Source organism: Meriones unguiculatus, chromosome 1 (genome assembly GCF_030254825.1).
Source record: "Meriones unguiculatus strain TT.TT164.6M chromosome 1, Bangor_MerUng_6.1, whole genome shotgun sequence".
In the NCBI taxonomy this organism is placed as follows: domain Eukaryota; kingdom Metazoa; phylum Chordata; class Mammalia; order Rodentia; family Muridae; genus Meriones; species Meriones unguiculatus.
Window position 1 is genome coordinate 198878413 of NC_083349.1, and position 22886 is coordinate 198901298.

At 41.2% G+C, this 22886-nt stretch overlaps 3 protein-coding genes across 3 annotated transcripts; all 3 read left to right on the forward strand.

Moving 5' to 3' along the window:
* The first annotated feature begins 236 nt into the window (after positions 1–236).
* Positions 237–1175, forward strand: LOC110559129 (olfactory receptor 6Z7-like). The gene has a single exon (XM_060375836.1). It carries the CDS (start codon positions 237–239, stop codon positions 1173–1175), a length of 939 nt encoding a protein of 312 aa, XP_060231819.1.
* Positions 1176–12910: 11735 nt separating this feature from the next.
* Positions 12911–13863, forward strand: LOC132650498 (olfactory receptor 6Z7-like). The gene has a single exon (XM_060375829.1). The coding sequence runs from the start codon at positions 12925–12927 to the stop codon at positions 13861–13863; it is 939 nt and encodes a 312-aa protein (XP_060231812.1). The 5' UTR covers positions 12911–12924.
* A 1455-nt stretch (positions 13864–15318) lies between these two features.
* Positions 15319–22673, forward strand: LOC110559131 (olfactory receptor 6Z7). Its single transcript, XM_060375821.1, has 2 exons — positions 15319–15420; positions 21735–22673. The coding sequence occupies exon 2, from the start codon at positions 21735–21737 to the stop codon at positions 22671–22673; it is 939 nt and encodes a 312-aa protein (XP_060231804.1). The 5' UTR covers positions 15319–15420.
* The last annotated feature ends 213 nt before the right edge of the window (positions 22674–22886 follow it).

Genomic DNA, 22886 nt, shown 5'->3' on the forward strand with positions numbered 1-22886 from the left:
TTTCACAGGGAGCAAATTTTATCCTCTCCTCATTCAGATGTTGCATTCTTTCTACACATTGAATCACCAGCTGCAGCGTTCATCTTAAGGATATGAAGAATATTTCTCTTAGCCAGTTTTCAGCAGATGTTGAGATTATTAAGTCACTCAAGGTTCAAACCACTGTGAACATCCTTCTAATTACTTTTACTATGATGCTTCTGAAGGACAGGTGTTAACAATCTGTCTCTCTGCAGATGGAGAAGTACCTAGAGTTGGCCAACATGACCAGGGTTCAGCAGTTCATCTTGTTGGGATTGTCCACAAGGTTGGACATAAGGGATGCCCTGTTCGCGGTCTTCCTGACTCTCTACCTGCTGACACTCCTGGAGAACACACTCATCATCTATCTCATCTGCAGTCACAGTGAGCTCCACAAGCCCATGTACTTCTTCCTGGGCAACCTCAGCTGCCTGGAGATGTGCTATGTGTCAGTCACCATGCCCACCCTACTCTTGGGGCTGTGGACAGGACCCTACCATATTTCCTTCATGCTCTGTATGACCCAGCTCTTTTTTTTCATAGTCCTCATCTGCACAGAGTGCACCCTCCTGGCCTCCATGGCTTATGACCGCTATGTGGCCATCTGCCGCCCACTGCACTACCCACTGCTCATGAGGCCACAGGTCTGCCTGGGCTTAGCCTTGTCTTCATGGCTTGGTGGGCTGCTGGTCTCTGTGGCAAAAACAACATGCATTGCCAGCCTGACCTACTGTGGCCCCAATGTCCTCAACCAATTTTTCTGTGATGTCTCCCCACTTCTCAACTTGTCCTGTACACACGTGGCCCTCACAGAGCTGGTAGACTTCATCTCAGCCATTGTCATCTTCTGTGGAACACTCCTGGTGTCCTTGGCCTCCTATTCAGCCATTGGGATGGCTGTACTCCGCATGCCGTCAGCTGCTGCCCGCCGCAAGGCCTTCTCCACCTGCGCCTCTCATCTGGTAGTGGTGGGCATCTTCTACTCAGCAGCCCTCTTCATCTACTGCCGCCCCAGCCGCATCAAGTCCATGGACCTCAACAAGGTGCTGTCTGTCATCTACACGGTGGTCACACCTCTCTGCAATCCTATCATCTACTGTCTGAGGAACAGGGAAGTCCACACTGTACTACAAAAGACCTTCCACTGGCCTTGATCATGGTCTGCCAAAGCTGGACCTTCTCTCCCTGGATCAAATGTTCCTTATAATCTGGGGATGTAGCTAAGTAGTACATCTCTATCATAGCATACACAGGCCCTAGATTTGATCACCGACACCATTTTCAAAAGAACTACAAATATTTCTTGACTTCAAAACTCCATAAAGCTTAAACTCCAAAGAAAAATAGAATAAAATGTTTTTCATTTAATATGTGATACCAACACAACAGGCAATAACTAAATCTGAAATACCTAAGAAATCAGCAAAGCACAATAGAAAACAAGACAAAAATTGTGTTCGTGTCCAGTGAACCCCTCCTTAAGTCATAACCCAAGGAATGCAGCTTAAGCAATATTGAGGCATACTGTGTCACTATCCACATATACATCTGCCTGCCAGAAGAGGGCATCATATCACATTATAGATGGCTGAGAACTACCATTTTGGTTGCCAGGAATTGAACCCAGGACCTCCAGAAGAGCAGTCACTGAGCCATTCTCCAGTCTGGAAGATGTGACTCTATATATTCAATACTTGACTGTTAAACTGGCAGAAAGCAAAGTGCTAGCCAGATTTGGGATTGTTGTTTGTATGGCCCATCATCAGTCTTATATTTTGTAAATATTTATCTTCCTCACTTGTTTATTGGTTGTAATAAAGATGTGACAGCCATTAGCTGGGCAGGAAGTGGAGGGCAGAACGTCTGAAGCAGGGGCATGCTGGGAGAAAGCAAGCGAAGGTGGCAGATTCTCCAACGGACATGAAAGGTAACTGGACGGAACAGAGCAGATCAGAGAGGTATTGCTGGCCGCGTGGTGGGATGCGGTGCCAGGATCAATGTGGTTAAACTAGGTGGCTGGGATCCGTTCAGCTAAAAGGCATAAGCTTTAAAATGTTGAAACGTCTGTGTCATTATTTATATTGGCGGGTCTAAAAGTCCCACTATAAAGCATAATATCATTTTATCCCTAGAAGACTGATGCATTTTTACTGAATGCATCTGTATCCTGAAAAATGCAGTTAACTAGATGTACAGAATCTTTGTTGCTTTAATATTTGCAGTGTAGATACAACCTAAATATTTAATGATCGATGGATTAAACAAGTTAATTGTGAGATAACTACTGTGCTTTTGGGGGATTTGTTTGTTTGCTTATTTGTTTGTTTTGTTTTTTATTTTGTTTGCTCCAGATAGTTTCTCTGTGTAGCCTTGACTGTCCCAGAGTCACTTTGAAGACCAGGCTGGCCTTAAACTCACAGAGATCCACCTGCCTCTGCCTCCCTGAGTGCTGAGATTACAGGCATGCAACTAATGAGCTTTTAAATAAAAAGAAACAGATGTGTGTGTGTGTGTGTGTGTGTGTGTGTGTGTGTGTTGTGAAGGGTATCAATGTTAAATTTTAAAAATCAAGTAAGGGGCTGGAGAGATGAGGGCTCACTGTTTGCTGCTTTTGCAGACCTGAGTCCAGTTCCCGGAACCCACATAAAGCAGCTCACAACAGCCTGTAATTACTGCTCCAGCAGAATCTGACACCCTCTTCTGATCTTCATAGGTACTTGCACACATGTGCACATACACACAGAAATGTATGAATAAGTAATAATAAAGCCTTAAAACTGTATTCATACGTATTGATTTTATAAAAAGAACATCATTATGGCATTTTCTTGATTATATAATTAATTGTGTTCACCTCTTATAACCTTCATGTCTACCTCTTACCCCATGCTGGTCTTTTTCCTCTTTCCAATAATCTTCTTTCAGTTTAGTGTCTTTTATATTTATTGGTGTGTTTTGTTGTGCATTGTTACTTTTGTGGGAGAAATATTAAAGAAGTATCCTCTTATCTGAACTGTTATATTCTGTCTTATGTCTTCAGCACCAACTGACTTTTTAAAAACAGGTTATAAATTCATGGTTCCGTGTCGGCATGCTTCTCTACACCAAGTTCTACCGACTGAAGGCTGGACCAGTTTTCTGCACCCTTAAACACACTGCACTCCAAGCATAGTCTTCATATTGGATAAGAAACCAACCAGTGTAGGGCTTGGCAGGCGGCTCAGGAGTTAAGAGCACAGACTCTTTAGGCAGGGGACACGAGCTCAGTTACCAGTACCTATGGCATGTGGCTCACAAGCGCCTGTAACTCCAGCGCCAGTGCATCTGTTTTCCTCTTCTGGCAACCACAGACCCCTGCAACCATATGCACATACTCCCACACAGACACCACTCATATACATAATCTTAAAAATTTTTGAAATAAGTCCATGTATGATGATTCTAATTGAGAACAGTCAGCAGGCCTTTCTACTTAAATCTCTAAGAATCATCAGTAAAATTCTTTCCTACCACTCCTCCAACTCCTCAGGGGCCAGGAGAGTCTCTGAGGTTCAGAGCTTCACTGTGAGGCCCCTGCCTCCTCTTTTTACTGCAGACAGTGCCCTCAGCACTTCAGAGGCTCCAGAGCCACAAAAAAAAAAAAAAAAAAAAAAAGGTTTGTGATTGTTTCAGGATCAGAGTCAGTTCCTCCAAGATGTGCTGAAGGGCTCTTTTGTTTCCTTGCATGTACTCTGGGCAGCAGCTGAGTGTCAGATCGTCCTCCTGATCATATCTGCGAGGAAAGATCTGTACCTACTCCCTTCAGACACCAGGTGAGGTGCTCCAGCTTTTCTTTGGGGGTGAAGGCAAAGAGCTTTGATGAATACCTCTAGCATGTGAGTATTGACTGGTTTTGGAGATACAAATAAATTTGGACATCAGAGGAATGGATGGAGAGATAGTTACAATAACTGCAACTATAAGTTAAATTAATAAATGATGCATGTCCCATGTAAAGGCTTCCTGAGGACAAGTTAGGGTGGGAGAGATGTTTTGAAGTTTGACTTCAAAAATGTTGTTAACCGTGATGTTACACTATCCCAAAGAGGGCTGGCATGCAGTTACTGTTAGATGGATTTGGCTCATTTCCAGGGAAAGACTGTGCACTTCTATATCCCAGAACAGACAAGGCAAGATTAAGTATGTTAACCAACTTTTCTAGAGTCATAGTTCCTCAGATGTACTTTTAGAATAAAGTACAACTATATGTCATGTGTGCAACTCCTGTTGCATTGTATCTTCATACACAACTTCATTTCTCTAAGTTTTTATTTTGATTGAGTTTGGTCTTTGACAATTTTATACAAGTATAAAGTTAATTCTGATTAACCTCCTCTACTCCCTGTAATTCTCTTTCAAAATCCATGTCTTTTTAACTATCCATTGAAACCTGTTGGGCATCTCAGTAGGTACAAAACTGAAGACAGTGACTGCCCGTTCTTTAAAATCCATCAGTAACCAATACTTCCGCTGATGTTCCTGCTTCATGAATGCCAGTGCAGTCGAATGAAGCTATAGACCATTAAAAACTTCTACTTTCTCATGAAAGAAAGTCTAAGTTTTGTTTAGAACAGATACAGTCTATGTCACTCAGGGCCAATTGTGGGTCTCCACATTACATTCCCTCTTCATCAATAGGGGGAAAACAATTCAGAATACAGAACATTTTACCTATAAAAGACTTACTGTATGTGTGTGTGTGTGTGTGTGTGTGTGTGTGTGTGTGTGCCTGTGTCTGTGAATGGGGTAGGTGCATGTGCAGTGGTCAGAAGAGGGTGTCAGGACACTTGGAGCTACAGTTACAGGTGTTTGTGAGCTGCCTGTTATTGTGCTAGCAACTGAACCCAGGTCCTCTGCAAGAGCAGTAAGTGCTCTTAAATTCTGAGGTATCTCTTCATCCTCCAGTATCCTTATTTTAAAAAGAATAGAACACGGAGGCAAAATGCTCAAGGAAGTATATAGAAAGCATCATGGCCCAGTTCCTCTAGAACAGTGGTCCCCACCTTTCCTAATGCTGTAGCCTTTTAATACAGTCTCTCATGTTGTGGTGACCACCAACCATAAAATTATTTTCATTCCTACTTCATAATTATAATTTTTCTACTGTTATGAATCATATAAATATCTGATAGGCAGACTATCTGATATGTGACCCCCAAAGGAGTCATAACTCACAGGTTGAGAATCAGTGCTCTGGGGTATAGACTCGTGTGTGTGTGTGTGTGTGTGTGTGTGTGTGTGTGTGTGTGTGTATGTCTGTGGGTGTCTGTGTGTGTGAATTTTTTTTTTTGGTAAGTCTAAATACTTGTTGGGTGTCTTCTATTCCTCTCTACCTTGATTCTTGAGACAGGGTTTCTGGCTGAACCTGGAGATGACCAGTTGGCTAAACTGGCAGAATAGCTCCAGGTGTCAATCCTGTCTTCCACCCCAGGGACTAGGGTAGCAGGTGCATGCCACCACACCCAGTTTTTGCACTGCTGATGGAACCCAAACTCTGGTCCTTATGTCTGTATGGCAGTCACTTTCCAGACTAAGGTGTCTTTCCAGCACTAACAGCAACTTTTAATTATTGAAGACAATTCTACTCAAGGAACCAGAAGCTCACTAAGACAGGACTCTTACTTAATATTATCACTAGACGCCAAACTCAATTTCTTGAAAAGCTTAGTTTTGTTAAAAATAAAGAATAGCTACTCCAGACTTGGCTGGTACTCAGTTGAAGAAGAGACCTTGATTGATGAAAAGATAGATCTATTCAACCACAATGGACACTGGCATGAACTCTGATAAAAATAGGAATGAGAGTTGCCATCTATGTGGTCATGCTTTGTGGTTTAATCTCTTCAATAAGTGCATGAGGAAAAGTGACAATGTACCCATTGTGCTGATTTAAAAACAGTTGAAAGGTTGTGAAAAAAATTAGTAAAAATGATATCATTTGGGATGGAATGAAGATGAACTTTGCACCATTTGGTTCAAGGGTAAAGAAAAAATGATTGTATAATAGCCAGGACATACTATTTGTAATAGGAGTTTTAGTGCCTAAAAATTGGACTGCTGGATTCAAATCAGAACCTTGACTTCTTCCTCTGTCTGAAGTCATGTATTCAGCATTTCCATGTCTCTAGGACTCAGTTAGCTCAGGAGCTTTGTGCTCGGCCTGGAACCTTAAGATCAAATGTTCCCCAATGTTTCCAAATGTGGATCCTTGAGAAACTGATTCTCTGGAACTAGAAAAGGAGGGTAGTAACAAGCCCAGTATGCTGAGGAGGTTCCTGCTCCTCAAACTCAAGGGGGTCTGTTTAAAAAAACTTTTCTTGGCTATTGTGAATGGCACAACAATGAACTTGGATGATCAAGCATCTCTGCAGTAGGATTCACAATCTTTGTGAGTATGCCAAGAAGTAGTATGGTTCTGTCTTATAATAGATCAATTTTTCTCCTCTTGAGGAAACTCCGTATTGATCTCCACAGAAGATGCACAAGTTTACACACACACACCAATAGTGAACATGTGTTTTCCTTTTCTCACAGTCATGACAGCATTTGTTGTAAAATATTTAAAAAGTCTTAACCCTTCTGAGTGCTTAAGATGAAATCTCAAAGTACTTTAGTTTGCCTTTCCCTGATCCCTAAGGATGTTGAAAGTTTTAAAAAGTATTTATTGACCACTTCTTCTTTTTTTAATTCTCTATTAATTACACTTTATTCACTTTGTATCCCCCCTGTGGTTCCCTCCCTCCTCCTGTCCCAATCCCTGCCTTCCTCCACCCTCTACATGCATGCCCTTCCCCAAGTCCACTGATAGGGGAGGTCTTCTTTTCTTTCCTTCTGATCCTAGTCAATTAGGTCTCATCAGGAGTGGCTGCATTGTCTTCTTCTGTGGCATGGTAAGGCTGCTTCCCCTTCAGGGGGAGGTGATTAAAGAGCAGGCCAATCAGTTCATGTCAGAGACATTTTCTGTTCCTATTACAATGGAACCCACTTGGATACTGAACTGCCATGGGCTACATCTGTGCAGGGATCTTAAGTTATCTCCATGCATGGTCCTTGGTTGGAGTATCAGTCTCAGGAAATAGCCCTGTGCTCAGATTTTTGGTTTTGTTGCTCTCCTTGTGGAGTTCCTGTTCTCTCCAGATCTGGAAAAGATCATCCTGAGTGAGCTATCCCAGAAGCAGAAAGATGCACACTGTATATACTCACTCATTTAAACATATCATATAGGATAAACCTACTAAAATCTGTACACCTAAAGAAACTAATCAAGAGAAAGGACTCTTGCTAAAATGCTCAATCCCTGTCCAGAAAGGCAAAGAGGATGGACATCAGAAGAAGAATAAAACAGGAAACAAGTTAGGAGCCTCCTACAGAGGGCCTCTGAAAAGCTCTGCCCTGCAGACTATCAAAGCAGATGCTGAGACTCATGGCCAACCTTTGGGCAGAGTGCATGGAATCTTATGAAAGAAGTGGGAAACAGTAAGATCTCCTTTGATTTTTACACCAATACAATCTAGTTTGTTTTTTCCATGCATTTTTGTATGTGTGACCTTCCACTGGAGCATGGTCAACTTACAAGGGTCTACACTCTTAACAAAAAATGACTGCCCCTTACCCCCAAAATCGGAAGCCATCAGTTGCCAGGAGCTTCTCCTCTAGAGGTGGGACTTCATGCCCAACTCTCCTCTTCTTTTTGGGAATTTTTGTGGTGTGAATTTGCATGGGTCTTATGCATGCTATCACAGCTACTGTAAGTTCATATGTGTAGTTGCCCAGCTGTGTCCAGAAGACAGTGTTTCCTGGGACTTATCCACTGCCTCTCCTCCATTTTTCTTCAAAATGAATTCTATAAATATATGGAATTCTCAAAAAATAAATACAAATAGGGTCTGGCAAGATGGCTCTATGGGTAAAGCCACTTGCCACCAAGACTAATTGCCCCAACCAGTGGGGGTTCAACAGGTTCCTAAGGAGGGGTGAAATGAATGGGGTGGGACAAGAGACATGAAGAATGAAGACCAAGACAGTCTGTCCGATCAAGGTCTCGTTTATTTGAAAATTTTCACATTTATAGGGAGAAGTCAGGGAAGGGGAAGGATAGTTTATTGCTGCAGGAGATAGCAAAGTGTTTTATGATGCAAGATACTGCACCTGCAAGATACAGTAAGAAGGTTTCCTTAGTATATCTCAAGGATGCTCCAAGCCTAATGAGCAGATGTTCTCACATAAATCTCTCACCCATGACCTTAGATCCTACCTAGTGCAGCTGTTGGTAACTTTCCACTAATTGGCTTTGGCTCCACTAATTGGCTTTGGCTCCCGGCAAGTAATAGCCTAAGTTTTATTCATAGAATCAACATGGCAGAGAAAGGACAGACTCCTATGAGCTATCGTCTGACCTCCACTCATGTGCATATATACACATAGCCAAAAAAGTAACCAAAATATTGTAATTTTGAAAGGTATTATGGAGCTGAAGAGATGGCTCAGGAGTTAACAGCATGCACTATTTTGGCAGAGGATGTAAGTTTGGGTCCCAATATCCATATTGTGAGGCTCACAACCATCTGTAACTCCAGATCCAGGAGATCCAATGTATCTAGCCTCCTTGGGCACCTGCACTCCCAAGACCACATACTGTCACACAAACACACATATGCATATGATTAAAATGAAAAGAAAGCTTTCAAATTAAAAGGGAGTAGGCTACAAAAATACAACAAAAATTTTTGTCTCTAATATTAAAATACAGAGTCTGTATCAAGTTTAATAAAATGTGGTTTAAAAAATTGTGTTCACACTACTTTATATATACAAATAGTTGTTTGAACATAGAAAACTCTGCAAGAACTAAACAAATACCAGGAGGAAAAAAAAGACCAGGGGGGAAGGAGCACTGTGCCTTTGAAATCTATGTGATTCTCAGTTCTAGCAACATGGCTTTTTGTTTTAAGGAAGTCATTTATTTCTCTGTCACCAGCCAGGATGGGGCGAGAGCCACCTCTCCACCCATAGTTTATGGAAAGAGATGCACATGGAAAGTACTAGAACAACAGTAAGCTCTCAAAAGAAGAACTTAGCATGCAGTGTTCTTATTACTACTCCATGCTGATTATCTCTCATTTGGTTTTTCTTTATTTATTCTTCTCTCACACAACTCATCCCAACTGCAGCCTCCCTTACCTCCACTCTCTCCCATATCCTCTTTTTTTCCATTTTCCTTCAGAAAAGAGCAGGCCTCCCAGTGATACCAACTGAATTTGGCATAACAAGATGCAATTAGACTACAAATAGACCCTCATATCAAGATTGGATAAGACAACCCAGTAGGAGGCAAAAGAGTTAGTTAAAATATTGAGAAAAATGGACATAGGGATTAGAATTAACCTACGTGTTGTTTTCTCAGTGTGTGTGTGTGTGTGTGTGTGTGTGTGTGTGTTTATGAGTATGAATGCTCGTTGGTGCAGCTTTGTGTATACCTATATACAGATTCCTATGGACATGTGTGCATATGCAGCAGAGGCCAGAGGAAAATCCTAGATGTCATTCCTCAGAATCTGTCTTCCTTCTTTTTGGAGACATGATCTCTCACTGGTCTAGAACTTGCCAATCTGTGTAGCCTTGGCTGGCCTGTACTCACTTTATAGACCAGACAAGCAAATCCCAGCGATTCACCTGTTTCTGCCTCCCAGTGATGTGGTTTCAAGCATGAACCACAAAACCTGGCTTGTTTTTAACCCACAGTTTAATTATTATTGCAACACTATGCCTTAAGTCCAGAAAAGGAAATAATTTATATGTCTATGGACAGTTGAATAAATTTTTAATTATTTTTTTATTTTTGACATCATAATATAATTGATTACATTATTTCTCTTCACCTTTCATCCTTCTATTCTGACATACCACCCCTCCCCCAATGTCTTTTTTAAATTCAGTCTCTTTTTTCTTTAATTGTTGCTGTGCGTGTGTGTGTAAAACGAGCCTGTTTTTTATGCGGAATTTGAAGTTGAAAATCAGTACTTGCACTTGTCATCTCTTTACTAAGTAATCCATCTCCAAGTTAGCCTAGAATTAGTCTAAACTTTATTGCATTTGAGGGAGAGAGAGAGATTCTTTTCATCAATGTGAAATTTAATCCAAATGTCTCCTAATCACGTAGGGGTCCTAGGCTAAAATCTGGAGGCTGAAAGTTTTTACATCTTCAGTATTTAATTTGGACCAAGAGAGAAAGCTCAGGGGGAACTATGAAGATTGTTTTTACATTGATGACACGAATGTGCAAAGCAGGTGGAGCTTACTGTAGAGAGATTGGAATGCATCCTTGAAGAAGAGAATACTCTAGAAGGTCAGTAGATGGAAAATCTGAGAGAGGAGGAAGTAGATTCCTGGGGGAGGAGGAAGTAAGGAAGTGTTTCCCATATCTGAAGACGATCCCTACTGCACTGCCAACATCTTGACTAAAATATGCTCAGCTCACTCCACAGTCAAATGGTTCTCTCTGCTCATGGGTCACTTCCTCAGTCACTTGGCATCACTAGCCTTCATCGTGATCTCCCAGGACCACCATAGTTTGCATCTTATGAAATTGCTGTGTTCTCTTTCATTCAGTTCTTCATTGTTTGCTTCTCAACAAAAGCTACCATACCTAATCACCAAATAACACCTAAAGGACCTCAGTAAATGTCACTGGATTAATTTTCTGTATGATTCTCTCCACTGAGGAAAATTCTTTAGCTCTAATCTCTGAGTTTCTGAAGTGGAAGGTGCTTGGGTCCCCTGCATTGAGAATGATGATAGGGGGAGAGTGGAATTTACCCAGTGCTGAAGCAAGGCCATCTTAGGTTAATTTTCTGATAATTTCACTCCCAGGCTGTGTGACTTGAAAGAAATTATTTGCCTCTTTGAACCTTGTGTATTCCTAATGCAATGGGGCAGCAGAAAATAACTAGGCTTTTAATACGGTCCTGATACTCAGGAGGGAATTATGAACTGTGGACTTTTTGCTATTTTGTCTTATACCCTTTGTTTGCATCAATAATATTTTCTGTGAACGGTAATATTCTCAAGTGGTGCAGTGAGGCAATAGTGTATGTCTATTATAATCACAAACATTGGTGGTATTCCATGATTTTCAAACTTTCTAATAAATATTGTGTGGATTGTTATAGGATTCTCTCTCACTCTCTCTGTCTCTGTCTCTGAGATTCTGAGAGATACTGTACTCTAAGATGTTGGGTGCTTGCCAAGGATCTTTCTCACAATGAAAGAGAAAGAAATGCAACAGAAATAACACCAAAATTGATCTTAGGAGCTTAGGAGATGGCTTAATCAGTAAAATTATTATCTTGCAAGCATTAGGACCTGAGTTCACTTCCCAAAAAACTGGGCATTGGCCGTGCATGTTTGTGATCTCTGTTCTATGGAGGTGAATCAGGCAGGTCCTGAAGCTCTTTGACCAGTCACACCAGCCTACTTGGCACACTCCAGGATGCTAAGAGACTCTGTCACAAGAGCACTTGGTGGTGTGTGTGAGAGAGAGAAAGCTCAGTAATTAATTAAGAGCACTCGCTCCCCTTCCAGAGGACCTGGGTTTGATTTCCAATACCTACATGGTGGCTCACAGCATCAGTAACTTGAGATCTGAGGCTCTAACTCCCTCTTCTGGCTCCATAGGTACCAGATATGCCACATGACTCACATTTCATATGTAGGTAAAACATTTATACACATAAAATACATACTTTAAATGCAACGGATAGGACCTTTGGAACAATATGTGAGGTTGACCTCTGACCTCCACACACACATGTGCACATACATATATACACACAGGCACAAGAAATAGTAATCATTGTGCTGATGCCCATAATATAATAATACAGCAATAGAAAATGAAATCACACTAAGAAGAAAAACAATTTTTGGAAGATTAAAACTAACAGTCTTGTTTCACTCTGGATTTGTCGTTAGGAATTTATTTCTGTGTGGATAATGAAAAAAGAAAGTTAAAAACCATCTAGCAGATGACATCTATTGCAAAGTAAACCAAAAAGCGATTGTAGTTTCTTATTGGGCACAAAGCTTATCATTCAAAGCTTCACATATTACAACACATAAATGTTACTCTTTTTATGTTTTCTTTGGTGACATCATTCCTACAAGATAAAAAGATACAAGTTCTCTTCTATCCTGTGAGTCTCAGAGAGTGAGCTGAGTTCATCAAGCTCGATGGAAAGTATATTACCCAATGATTATATTCAGACACCCTTTTTAAATTGCATTTTATTTAATGTGTGTGAATGTGTGTGCCTACACGCTCATGCATGCACACATGCACATATTCAAAAATTTAGAGGACCTGTATAGAGATTGGAATGAAAAACATCTCTCATACACTCAGGTATTTGAACATTGCAAACTCAGCTGGTTATACTGCTCAAGAACTTAGGCGGAGTGGTCTTAGTGGAGAAAGTATGTCACTAGGGTGGGCTTTGAGAGTTCATAACCACAGTCTATTTCCAGGGTGCTGTCTGTTTCAAGCTTGCCACTAAGGATGTGTGCTCTCGGCTTCTGGCTCCTGCAGCCGTGCCTGCCCACTTCAATCAACTCTTGTTGCCATGGAGCCATGAGCTAAAATAAGCTCACTCTTCCTTGATTTCCCTTAACCATGAGGATTCATCATACCAACAAGAAAAGTAACTAATGCAAACAGGGACCTTGCTTAGAGTTTCTTTAAAATCTCAGCTAATGCTCTACTTTTCTGGACAGTTGCCTGCAACACTAATTTCTCCAAAAAATGTTGAAGACATTCATAAGTTTAAGCTATTGTGCTTGTTCCTGAACAATGCTCTTTTATCTCCACAGATGGAGACATCACTTGAGTTGACCAACATGACCAGAGTCCAGCAATTTGTGCTGTTAGGCTTTCCCACCAGGTTGGTCATAAGGGATGCCCTGTTTGTGGTCTTCCTGACTCTCTACCTGCTGACACTCCTGGAGAACACACTCATCATCTATCTCATCTGCAGTCACAGTGAGCTCCACAAGCCCATGTACTTCTTCCTGGGCAACCTCAGCTGCCTGGAGATGTGCTATGTGTCAGTCACCATGCCCACCCTACTCTTGGGGCTGTGGACAGGACCCTACCATATTTCTTTTGTAACTTGCATGACTCAACTCTTCTTCTTCGTCTCTCTCATCTGCACAGAGTGCACCCTCCTGGCCTCCATGGCTTATGACCGCTATGTGGCCATCTGCCGCCCACTGCACTACCCACTGCTCATGAGGCCACAGGTCTGCCTGGGCTTAGCCTTGTCTTCATGGCTTGGTGGGCTGCTGGTCTCAGCAGTAAAGACAAAATGCATTGCAAGCCTGACCTACTGTGGCCCCAATGTCCTCAACCAATTTTTCTGTGATGTCTCCCCACTTCTCAACTTGTCCTGTACACACGTGGCCCTCACAGAGCTGGTAGACTTCATCTCAGCCATTGTCATCTTCTGTGGAACACTCCTGGTGTCCTTGGCCTCCTATTCAGCCATTGGGATGGCTGTACTCCGCATGCCGTCAGCTGCTGCCCGCCGCAAGGCCTTCTCCACCTGCGCCTCTCATCTGGTAGTGGTGGGCATCTTCTACTCAGCAGCCCTCTTCATCTACTGCCGCCCCAGCCGCATCAAGTCCATGGACCTCAACAAGGTGCTGTCTGTCATCTACACGGTGGTCACACCTCTCTGCAATCCTATCATCTACTGTCTGAGGAACAGGGAAGTCCACACTGTGCTGAGGAAGACTCTCCACTGGCCTTGATCACCATCTTCCATACATGAACCTCTCACACCCTGGGTCAAATCTTTCCTGGCCCAGCCACCACAAGTAAACTTTAAATGCTAACTAAAATATTAGAAATTTTTTAAATATTTTCTGGAGAAAATATTTTCCTAGGCATTCAAATATAAAAAACATCAAGACAAGGGCAGGCTCTTTGACCTCCCCACCCCCCAGGGGAGGAGCAGTCCTGTTAGGCCACAGAGGAGGACTTTGCAGCCAGCCCTGAAGATACCTGATAAAACAGGGTCAAATGAAAGGGGAGGAGGTCCCCCCATCAGTGGACTTGGAAAGGGGCAGAAAGGAGACCAGGGAGGGAGTGTGGGGTTGGGGAGGGAATGAGGGAGTGGGATACAGCTGGGACACAGAGTTAACAAAACGTAACTAATAAGAAAAATAAAATTTAAAAAAAAAGAAATGAAAAAAATAAAAAAAAACATCAAGAAAAAAATCGTTAAGAGAAAATTATCAAAATTTTGAATAATTTATGAAAGTTCAAGAATAATATCTGTTTGCTAACACCATGTGTATATGTCTAATTTCACTCACACATTCATATTTCGTAGCCCTGTAATTTTTATTGCTAATTAACTGATTTATATATACACATATATGTGCATGTGTCAAGTGAGCCTGCAGGAGTCTTCAAAAATAGATACTGTGTAAAAAAATTACAAGTTTAATGAGTCATTTTCTGCAACAACAAAGAATAAATCAATTTATATGTCTATCAATAGTATTCATATATAGTGAGAGTTTAATTATAAGGTTAAAATATGAGCTAGTAAAAAGGAAACAATTTGTGTTTTAAATATTTATATTTATTATTTTAATTATGTATACACTTGCATGGCTATGTGTGGGGTATGTGCATGTGAGTGCAGCCACCCACAGGACTCAGAGCCATCAGATGCCCCCGCAGCAGAGTTACCTGCAGTTATGAGCCACTCTATATGGACACTGGGACTTGAACTTGAGTCCTCTGCAAGAGCAGTGAATGCTTTTAAACACTGAGCCATTTCTCCAGCCCATATGTTTCATGTGTTAGCATGAAAACATGACTAACTCATAGGTATTTAAAATCCAAGTCAGATGTGGTATGAAATTCTTTTGTGTGTATATGATGTTTGTGTGTGCGCATACACATGCCTTAACATGTGTGTGGAGGTCATAAGCCAACTTCAGGTGTCAGTCCTCAACTTCCATCTTCTCTGAAGCTTTCCTTTCCCCATTTCTTCTAATCCACAGGGACCAGGGAATCCTCTCAGGTCTAGAGAGCATGTTTAAACTCGTGTCCCTGCCTTCTCTCACAGAATAGTCAACTCAGTACTAGGAAAATCCAGAACAGAAACACTGAGATGTGCATATGTGTGTGTTTGGTTTAAGACCAAGGACAGTTTTATTCAAGATGTACTGAAAAGCTCCAGTCAACGACATCCCCTCCTTAGGCCAGATGATTCCATCTGACCACCACCAGAGCCTACTCCACGTTCAGCATCAGCAAGAAAGGATTTGTGGTTATCTACCTTCAACCAGCAGGTGAGAAGACCCAGAGAAATTCTTTGAGGAAATGAAACAAGTAACAACAGAGCTGAGGATCTATCTCAGGTGGTCAAGTGTTGCCTAACATGCCAGAAGCCATGGGTCTGAACCAGGCAATATAAAATAGGGAGTGATGGCACAGACTTGTAATCTCAGTACTTGGAAAATAGAGATAGGGAGATCATAAGCTGAGGTTATCCTTCACTAGATAACAAGTTCAAAGCCAACCTGGCATAGATGAGGTAATATTTAAAAGCCAATACAAGGAACAGCAGAAAGAATGTGCAGTAACATCATGCTGGCCTCAAACTTGTGATCCTCCCACCTCAGTAAGCCTTGGAATGCTGGAGTTACATGTATGTAATAACAGGTGTGTATGCTTGGCTCTAGAAAAAAGCTTGCATAGAACACACAATTGTTTATTAGGTACCATCTTCAAACACTTGGAAGAGATTGACTTAATGCTCTTGATAACTGCATATAAAAATATAAGCATATATGGGTAGAGATAGTGAGATTGACAGCAGGGAAGCATGAATGGTTTCTGAGGCACCACATACTTACAATGGAGGGATAACATGTCAGGATGTCTTCAGCCTCTTGATTCCAGCAGAAGTTCAGTTATCATCCCAAAACTGAGAAGCTGGGCACACAAGCAAGGCTATTATGGAATCTATTCATTTCAAAGAAAAGAAATGGCCCTAGATTACAGAGAAGACAAAATGGCTTGAAGTGGATAAAATGATTCCTAGAGCCACACAGCTTCAAGGTTTTCAAACATTTTGGTGCCAACAGCTGAGCTTGCCTAATGACAGTGCATCCATTGCTCTGGTGTCTGGCTCTCTCTGCTCAAAGCCTTCCTTCATGAGCATTTGTGGAATGCATAAGACAATGACTATTGAAAACTTTCTTCAGGCCAGTCGTCTTGTTGAAGAAAAACTTAGGATTTTATTTAAGACAAGAGATTTTCAACTTGTCCCTGTTTAATTACAAGCTCAAGCCTTACAGTAAGGTCTTGCATTTAACATAATGTTTTTCCCTCTTTTGTGGGGCAGAGAAGTGATATTCACCACAGTAGAAGAGGATTGTCTCTCTTTTTGAAAAGTACACAGTTGACAGCTGAAGAGAGTTAGTCGCCTGCTCAGGGCACAGATTTGGGGAATCATCATGACATGTTCCTCTGGGGAGAAATCAGAACATTTTGAACCTAATATAGATGCTGCCGAGTTGGAATTGGGTGTCTTCTGGTTCTCCTGATGTGCTGAGACACTTTGGGTGGCTGGTAGATATTTGCATGATTTTTATGGAATTCTTTGCTGCATTTCAATCCATTGGTCAGGAAGGGTCACCCAGAAAAGCATTCACAGAAGAGATGAGCAGTGAGTGGGGTCGATAGGATGGGGGAGAAAATGAAACTCAAAGGCAGAAGCAGGGAAGATGAGAAAACAATGTGCGGGGAGATTACAGGAAAGGGAGTACCTGGCAATGAAGTCACTGCCAGACTCTTCAGAGTTTTAGCATCAGTCCTGAGGCTGGATGAAGAGCCCTTTTCAACAGCTAACAGAACCCCAGCTGCAGAGAGTCAGAACCTAACTTTTGAGAGCACTCGTATAAGCCTGCAGAAAGATCTACCACCCAGAAAAAAACCCTTGCTAATGAGATGCTCCTGTGCAGACAGAATCAGCCCCACACTGCTCTTCAGACACCGAAGAGGCTTGTTCAAGACAAAGCATAGGCACACCTCTCTGGTGATAGGACCAGTGTGAACTTTTCTGATAGTCTTCAAGAACTGGAGAAATCGCCTGGCATGTGCAAGCCTTGGATTCAGTCCCCAGCCCTACACACCCACAAACACACACACACACACACACACACACACACAACTTTTACTGTGAAGGCTCTTGGAAAGAGTATTATTATGAAAATGAGTTCTTACCAGTTGTCCAAGTCAATATTTAAATCTATAAAGTGGAAATTTGACCAAACCTAATTTCTGACATGTATTATGGAATGACTGAAAACTATAGAATTTTAAATATCTATTAACTTCTATTAAAAGTTAACATATAAAGTACTGGGTTTGGAATTTCATTTCTATATGTGCATATAATATACTTTATATTATCCCCCCTCTCTACAACCATCTTTTACTTCTCTCACGCCTTCTTTTCCTGTGCTATATTCACAATATCCCCTCTTTATTTTAATTTTTTAATATAAAAATAAAAATTTTATTAAAAACTCAAGTTATACATACTTTTCTATTGTACTGAGAGGCAGATGAATGAGCACATAACTTCGTAAAAAGCTGAAGGTCTTCTGAGCTCCTTATTCTCCTCTCTCAAATGTTGATATTACATGCATCTGCATCAAAAGCTTTAGATACATACTTTTAAAAATACTATTTTTAATTAATTAAAATTAATGCACCTTAACAATCATACAGAAATGCAATCTGTGTGTAAACATGCATGCAGTATATTTGTGTGTGTGCATGTGTGTGTGTGTGTGTGTGTGTATCAATACATGTATGCACATGTATACTTGTAGGTATATAGGACAATTTTGGGTGTCTTCATTTATACAAACACATATAATTAAAAATAAAACAATTAAACATTAATAACAGTTGAATAATATTAAGACAGTCATTTTGTTACTTAAAAATTAATCAGAATTATCTGGATGATGAGTGGCTCACGCCTTTAATCCCAGCACTCTGGAGGCAGAGGCAGAGGATTCTCTACCAGAGGAGTTTGGGGCTCCTCTGGTCTACAGAGGGGATTCCAGGTTAGCCATTGCTACAAACAAACAAAATTAATCATACTAACCTGTGATGAATATTTAAAAAAATAAAAATTTTAAGAAAAGGATAGGTCGTTTTAAAAACATATCCCAGCTTTGCTCAGAAGTATATCCCTGTCATCCTAGACCTGTGAGTTGGTGGCAGGCTAATCTCACTGAGATTGAGGCCAGCTTGTTCCACAGAGTGAATTCTTTTGTTTGTCTGTTTCTTTGTTTTGGAGGCAGAATTTACTTGTGTGTTTTAATATTTTATTCATTTTTTATCCTGGTCATGGGCCTCTCCCTCCTCTTCTCCCGCTTCCACCCTCCTTCCCTCTGCCCCTACCTTCCCTCCTCTACTCCTCAGAGACGGGGAGACCCCTACCCCAGCATATCAAGTCGCACTAGGAATGAGTGCATCCTCTTCCCCTGTAGTTTGGCGAAGTAGCCCCAACAGGGGAAAGTGATTGAAAAGAAGGCAACAGAGTCCATTTCAGAGTCGGCCCCCAACCCCCTCCTCGGAGACCCTTATGAGGACTAAGCTGTCTATCAGCTACATCTGTGTGGGGGCCTAGTGCTAGTCCATGCATGGTCCTTAGCTGGTGCTTCAGTCTCCACAGGCTCCCCTGGGCCCTGGCTAGTTGTCTCTGTTGGTCTTCTTGTGGAGCTCCTGTCCCTTCTGGGTCCTTCTACCCTTCCCACACTCTTCAACGGGACTCCCTGTGCTTCACTCAATGTTTGCTTGTGGGTGTCTGCATCTGTTAGCATCAGCTGCTTAGTGAAGCCACTCAGACAACAGCTAGGCTAGGCTACCATCTGCAATCACAGCGGACCATAATATCCCTCGTTTACATTGTTATTTTTCTTTTAAGCGGGAGCTTCAAAGAGTATTGCCTGCACATGCCTCCATTAAAACTTTATGTCTAAGTTTGTTTTATATTATATAATGTCTTGATCATATCCACTCCCACCCAGCTCCTTCCAATAATCCTTCCTTTCAACTTCATGTTCTCTTTTTAAAAATAACCCACTGTCCAGTTAGTGGTACTTATATGCATGTGGGTGTGGAGTCCTCTGCTGGAACATGGGCAATACAGCAGTGGTCCCCTGACAGACCTGCAAAACAATTGTCTTCCTTGGGGTTATTTCAAACATTCAGTTTCATTGTGGCATTTTTAAAACAAAGCTTGTTTTTGTTGATTTTCTTCCCTAATTCTCTCCAAGTGTATATTTCTTTATACACTTTATGCACACATCTTTATATTTCATTTCTGAATTTAATATATGAGAGGAAATATTCAATACCTTTTTCACTTATCATGATGATCTCCAGTTCCAACCTTTTTATTTCCTCTCCCTTTGTGACTGAATAAAATCCCGCTATGTATACACAGCACATTTCCTGTTTTCACTCACTGTCAGGTACCTAAGATGTCAGGATACAGAACTTAGAATTTGTCAGGGCCCAGTTTGTAAACCAGCTCCACTCACTCACCCCCCACCCAGTGTCTTGAGTGTGTACTACTTCTTATCCTGTCCTCCCCTGTGATTTTGCAATGATAACTCATCTTCAACAAGGTTCGTGAAGCTTTAAAGGGATAAAATTTGAGAAGTGAAGAGAAAGGCTTTAGCCCAAAAGAGAGCTTAGGACATAGGACATAGTAATTATTATTACTGCTGTACTGTTTAATCATTTGATGCTTGTGCGGTTGCCATTTAGAATGATGCTGACCAGGGAATAACAATCAGAGAGAGTGGCAAGACAGGGGCTTGAATTATCCGGAGATTTGATCCCATCTCTCTTGTTGGTCATATGATTTAAAGCAAGTCATTTTAATTGGGTTTTAATTTCTAATAAAAAAAATTGTGTGTGTGTGTGTGTGTGTGTTGTGTCACATGTGTGCTTGTGTCATGACGTGTGTGGAAGTCAAAAGACAGCTTTCAGGCATCTGTTCTCTCTTTTCACCATGTGAGAGTGACAGGGATCAAACTCAGGTTTGTAGCAAGCAGGTATCAAACTCAGAGTTGGTAACAAGCAGCTTTACCCACTGAGCGTTTACTTTGGCTGCATTGTAGCACTATGCTCTATAAATTGAGGGTAAGGCTATCATTGTATAATGTTCTAGAAGGAATTGAAAAAAGGAGGAGAGAAGGGAAAGACAAGATGGGGAAGAAAGTGGTAGAAAAAGAGGAGAGGAAGAAGGAAGTAGAAGGAAGGGATGGAAATTCAGGAGAAGCAGCAGAAGAATAGAAGGGGTGGGGAAGAAAGAAAGAGGAAAGAGGAGAGAGAGAATATTATTCTAGGCTTTAGAAATTAGTCTGTAGCTTTTTTGTTTTGTTTTGTTTTGCTTTGCTTTGTTTTGTTTTGTTTTGTTTTCAAGACAGAGCTTCTCTGTGTAGCTCTGACTGTCCTGGAACTCACTCTGTAAACCAGGTTGCCTCAAACTCACAGAAATCTGCCTGCTTCTGCCTCTGCAGTGTTGAAATTAAAGGCATGACCATCACCATCTGCCTTTGAATACCCTTAGTGAATGTATCACTTACTGAAAGAAAAGAAAACATGGTCAGAAAGACTATATAAAGATGACATATATATATTTTATGTGTATATATAGTAATATAGATTGTGTGTGCATATAGTGACACATACATGTAAAAATATATATTTGTATATATATAAAATATGTGTGCATGTGTATATAACGACACACATATATATGAGCATATATATGAACACACGTATGTGTGTATATATGTATTATACATATGTATCTGTATACTTCATAGTAATATATATTATATATTAATAGTATTATATATTTACTTGTTATTATATTATATATTCTATATAATTTATAATATATAAATATAATTATGACATTATAATATAATTAATTTTATATAATTATAATATATACTTATCTAAAATATAATTGTATAATAATATTAATATAATATTATATATAATATAGCTTCATAGTAAGATTATATATGTGATATATATCAATACCCTGATATTCACTGTGTGCACCAGGTTAGCCTCCAGCTCATCTGCTTGCCCCTGTCTCCCAAGTGCTGGGATTAAACAATCAGACTTGTGGAAAGCCCATTATTTAATTTTTCTTTGTAAGAGGAATTTACTATCCATTGATACACTTGCTTGGTTGTGATATATACAACCAAGCAACCCTTGCATGCTTTGTATGAAGTCACAGATTTAGTGAGATATCATGCTCACATAGTGTCCCATAAATCTGCAGTGTATTTCTCTAGAACGACTCAAACTGGTGTTAGACTGACAAATGTGTTGGAGATCTCCCAGTACTCTGAAGGTCATCTCAGGGTTTTTTTATATCGCTGTGTATCACCAGGAATAGAATGTCAACAATTTTCTTTGTCTCTCTATAAATGGAGAAATCCCTGGGGTTGGCCACTTGAGGTGTAAAGCACTGTGAACATCCTTCTAATCATGTTTACTATGAGGCTTCTGAAGGGCAGATGTTAACAATATGTTTATCTCTCTACAGATGGAGAGGTACCTAGAGTTGGCCAACATGACCAGGGTTCAGCAGTTCATCTTGCTGGGATTGTCTACAAGGCTGGTCATAAGGGATGCCCTGTTCGCGGTCTTCCTGACTCTCTACCTGCTGACACTCCTGGAGAACACACTCATCATCTATCTCATCTGCAGTCATAGCGAGCTCCACAAGCCCATGTACTTCTTCCTGGGCAACCTCAGCTGCCTGGAGATGTGCTATGTGTCAGTCACCATACCCACCCTACTCATGGGGCTTTGGAATGGACTCTATCAAATTTCCTTCATATCCTGTATGACCCAACTCTTCTTCTTCATTGTCCTTGTAGGCACAGAATGTATCCTCCTGGCCTCCATGGCTTATGACCGCTATGTGGCCATCTGCCGCCCACTGCACTACCCACTGCTCATGAGGCCTCAGGTCTGCCTGGGCTTGACTATGACTTCATGGCTGGGTGGTCTACTGGTCTCTATGGTCAAGACCACTTGCATTGCCACCCTATCCTACTGTGGCCCCAATGTCATAAACCATTTCTTCTGTGATGTCTCCCCATTGCTCAACCTGTCATGTACCCATGTTGCCCTCACAGAGCTGGTAGACTTCATATCAGCCATTGTCATCCTTTGGGGTTGCTTCCTCATGACTATGGCCTCCTATGTGGCTATTGGTAGGGCAGTTCTGCACATGCCTTCTACCACTGCCCGCTTCAAAGCCTTCTCTACATGTGCCTCTCACCTGGTAGTGGTGGGCATTTTCTACTCAGCCACTATCTTCATCTATGCCCGCCCCAAACGCATAGAGGCCATGGATCTCAACAAAGTGCTGTCTGTCATCTACACGGTGGTCACCCCCATGTGCAACCCAATAATCTACTGTCTGCGGAACAAGGAGGTCCAAGTAGCTTTCCACAGAACTATGCACTGGTCCTGAGTTGACCAGATGACTGAGTCCTGGGGGAAGGACCTTAAATTACCATCTATTTTTTTATTAAAATATGATTCACACACCATAAATTTCAACTTTTAAACAGGAAACAGCATTTTATTCTTAGCTTCACTGCAATTATGCAAGCATCACCACTTTCAAGAACATTTGTTTTTGCCTTCAAGATAAACCAAGGCATATTAGAAATCATTTCTAATG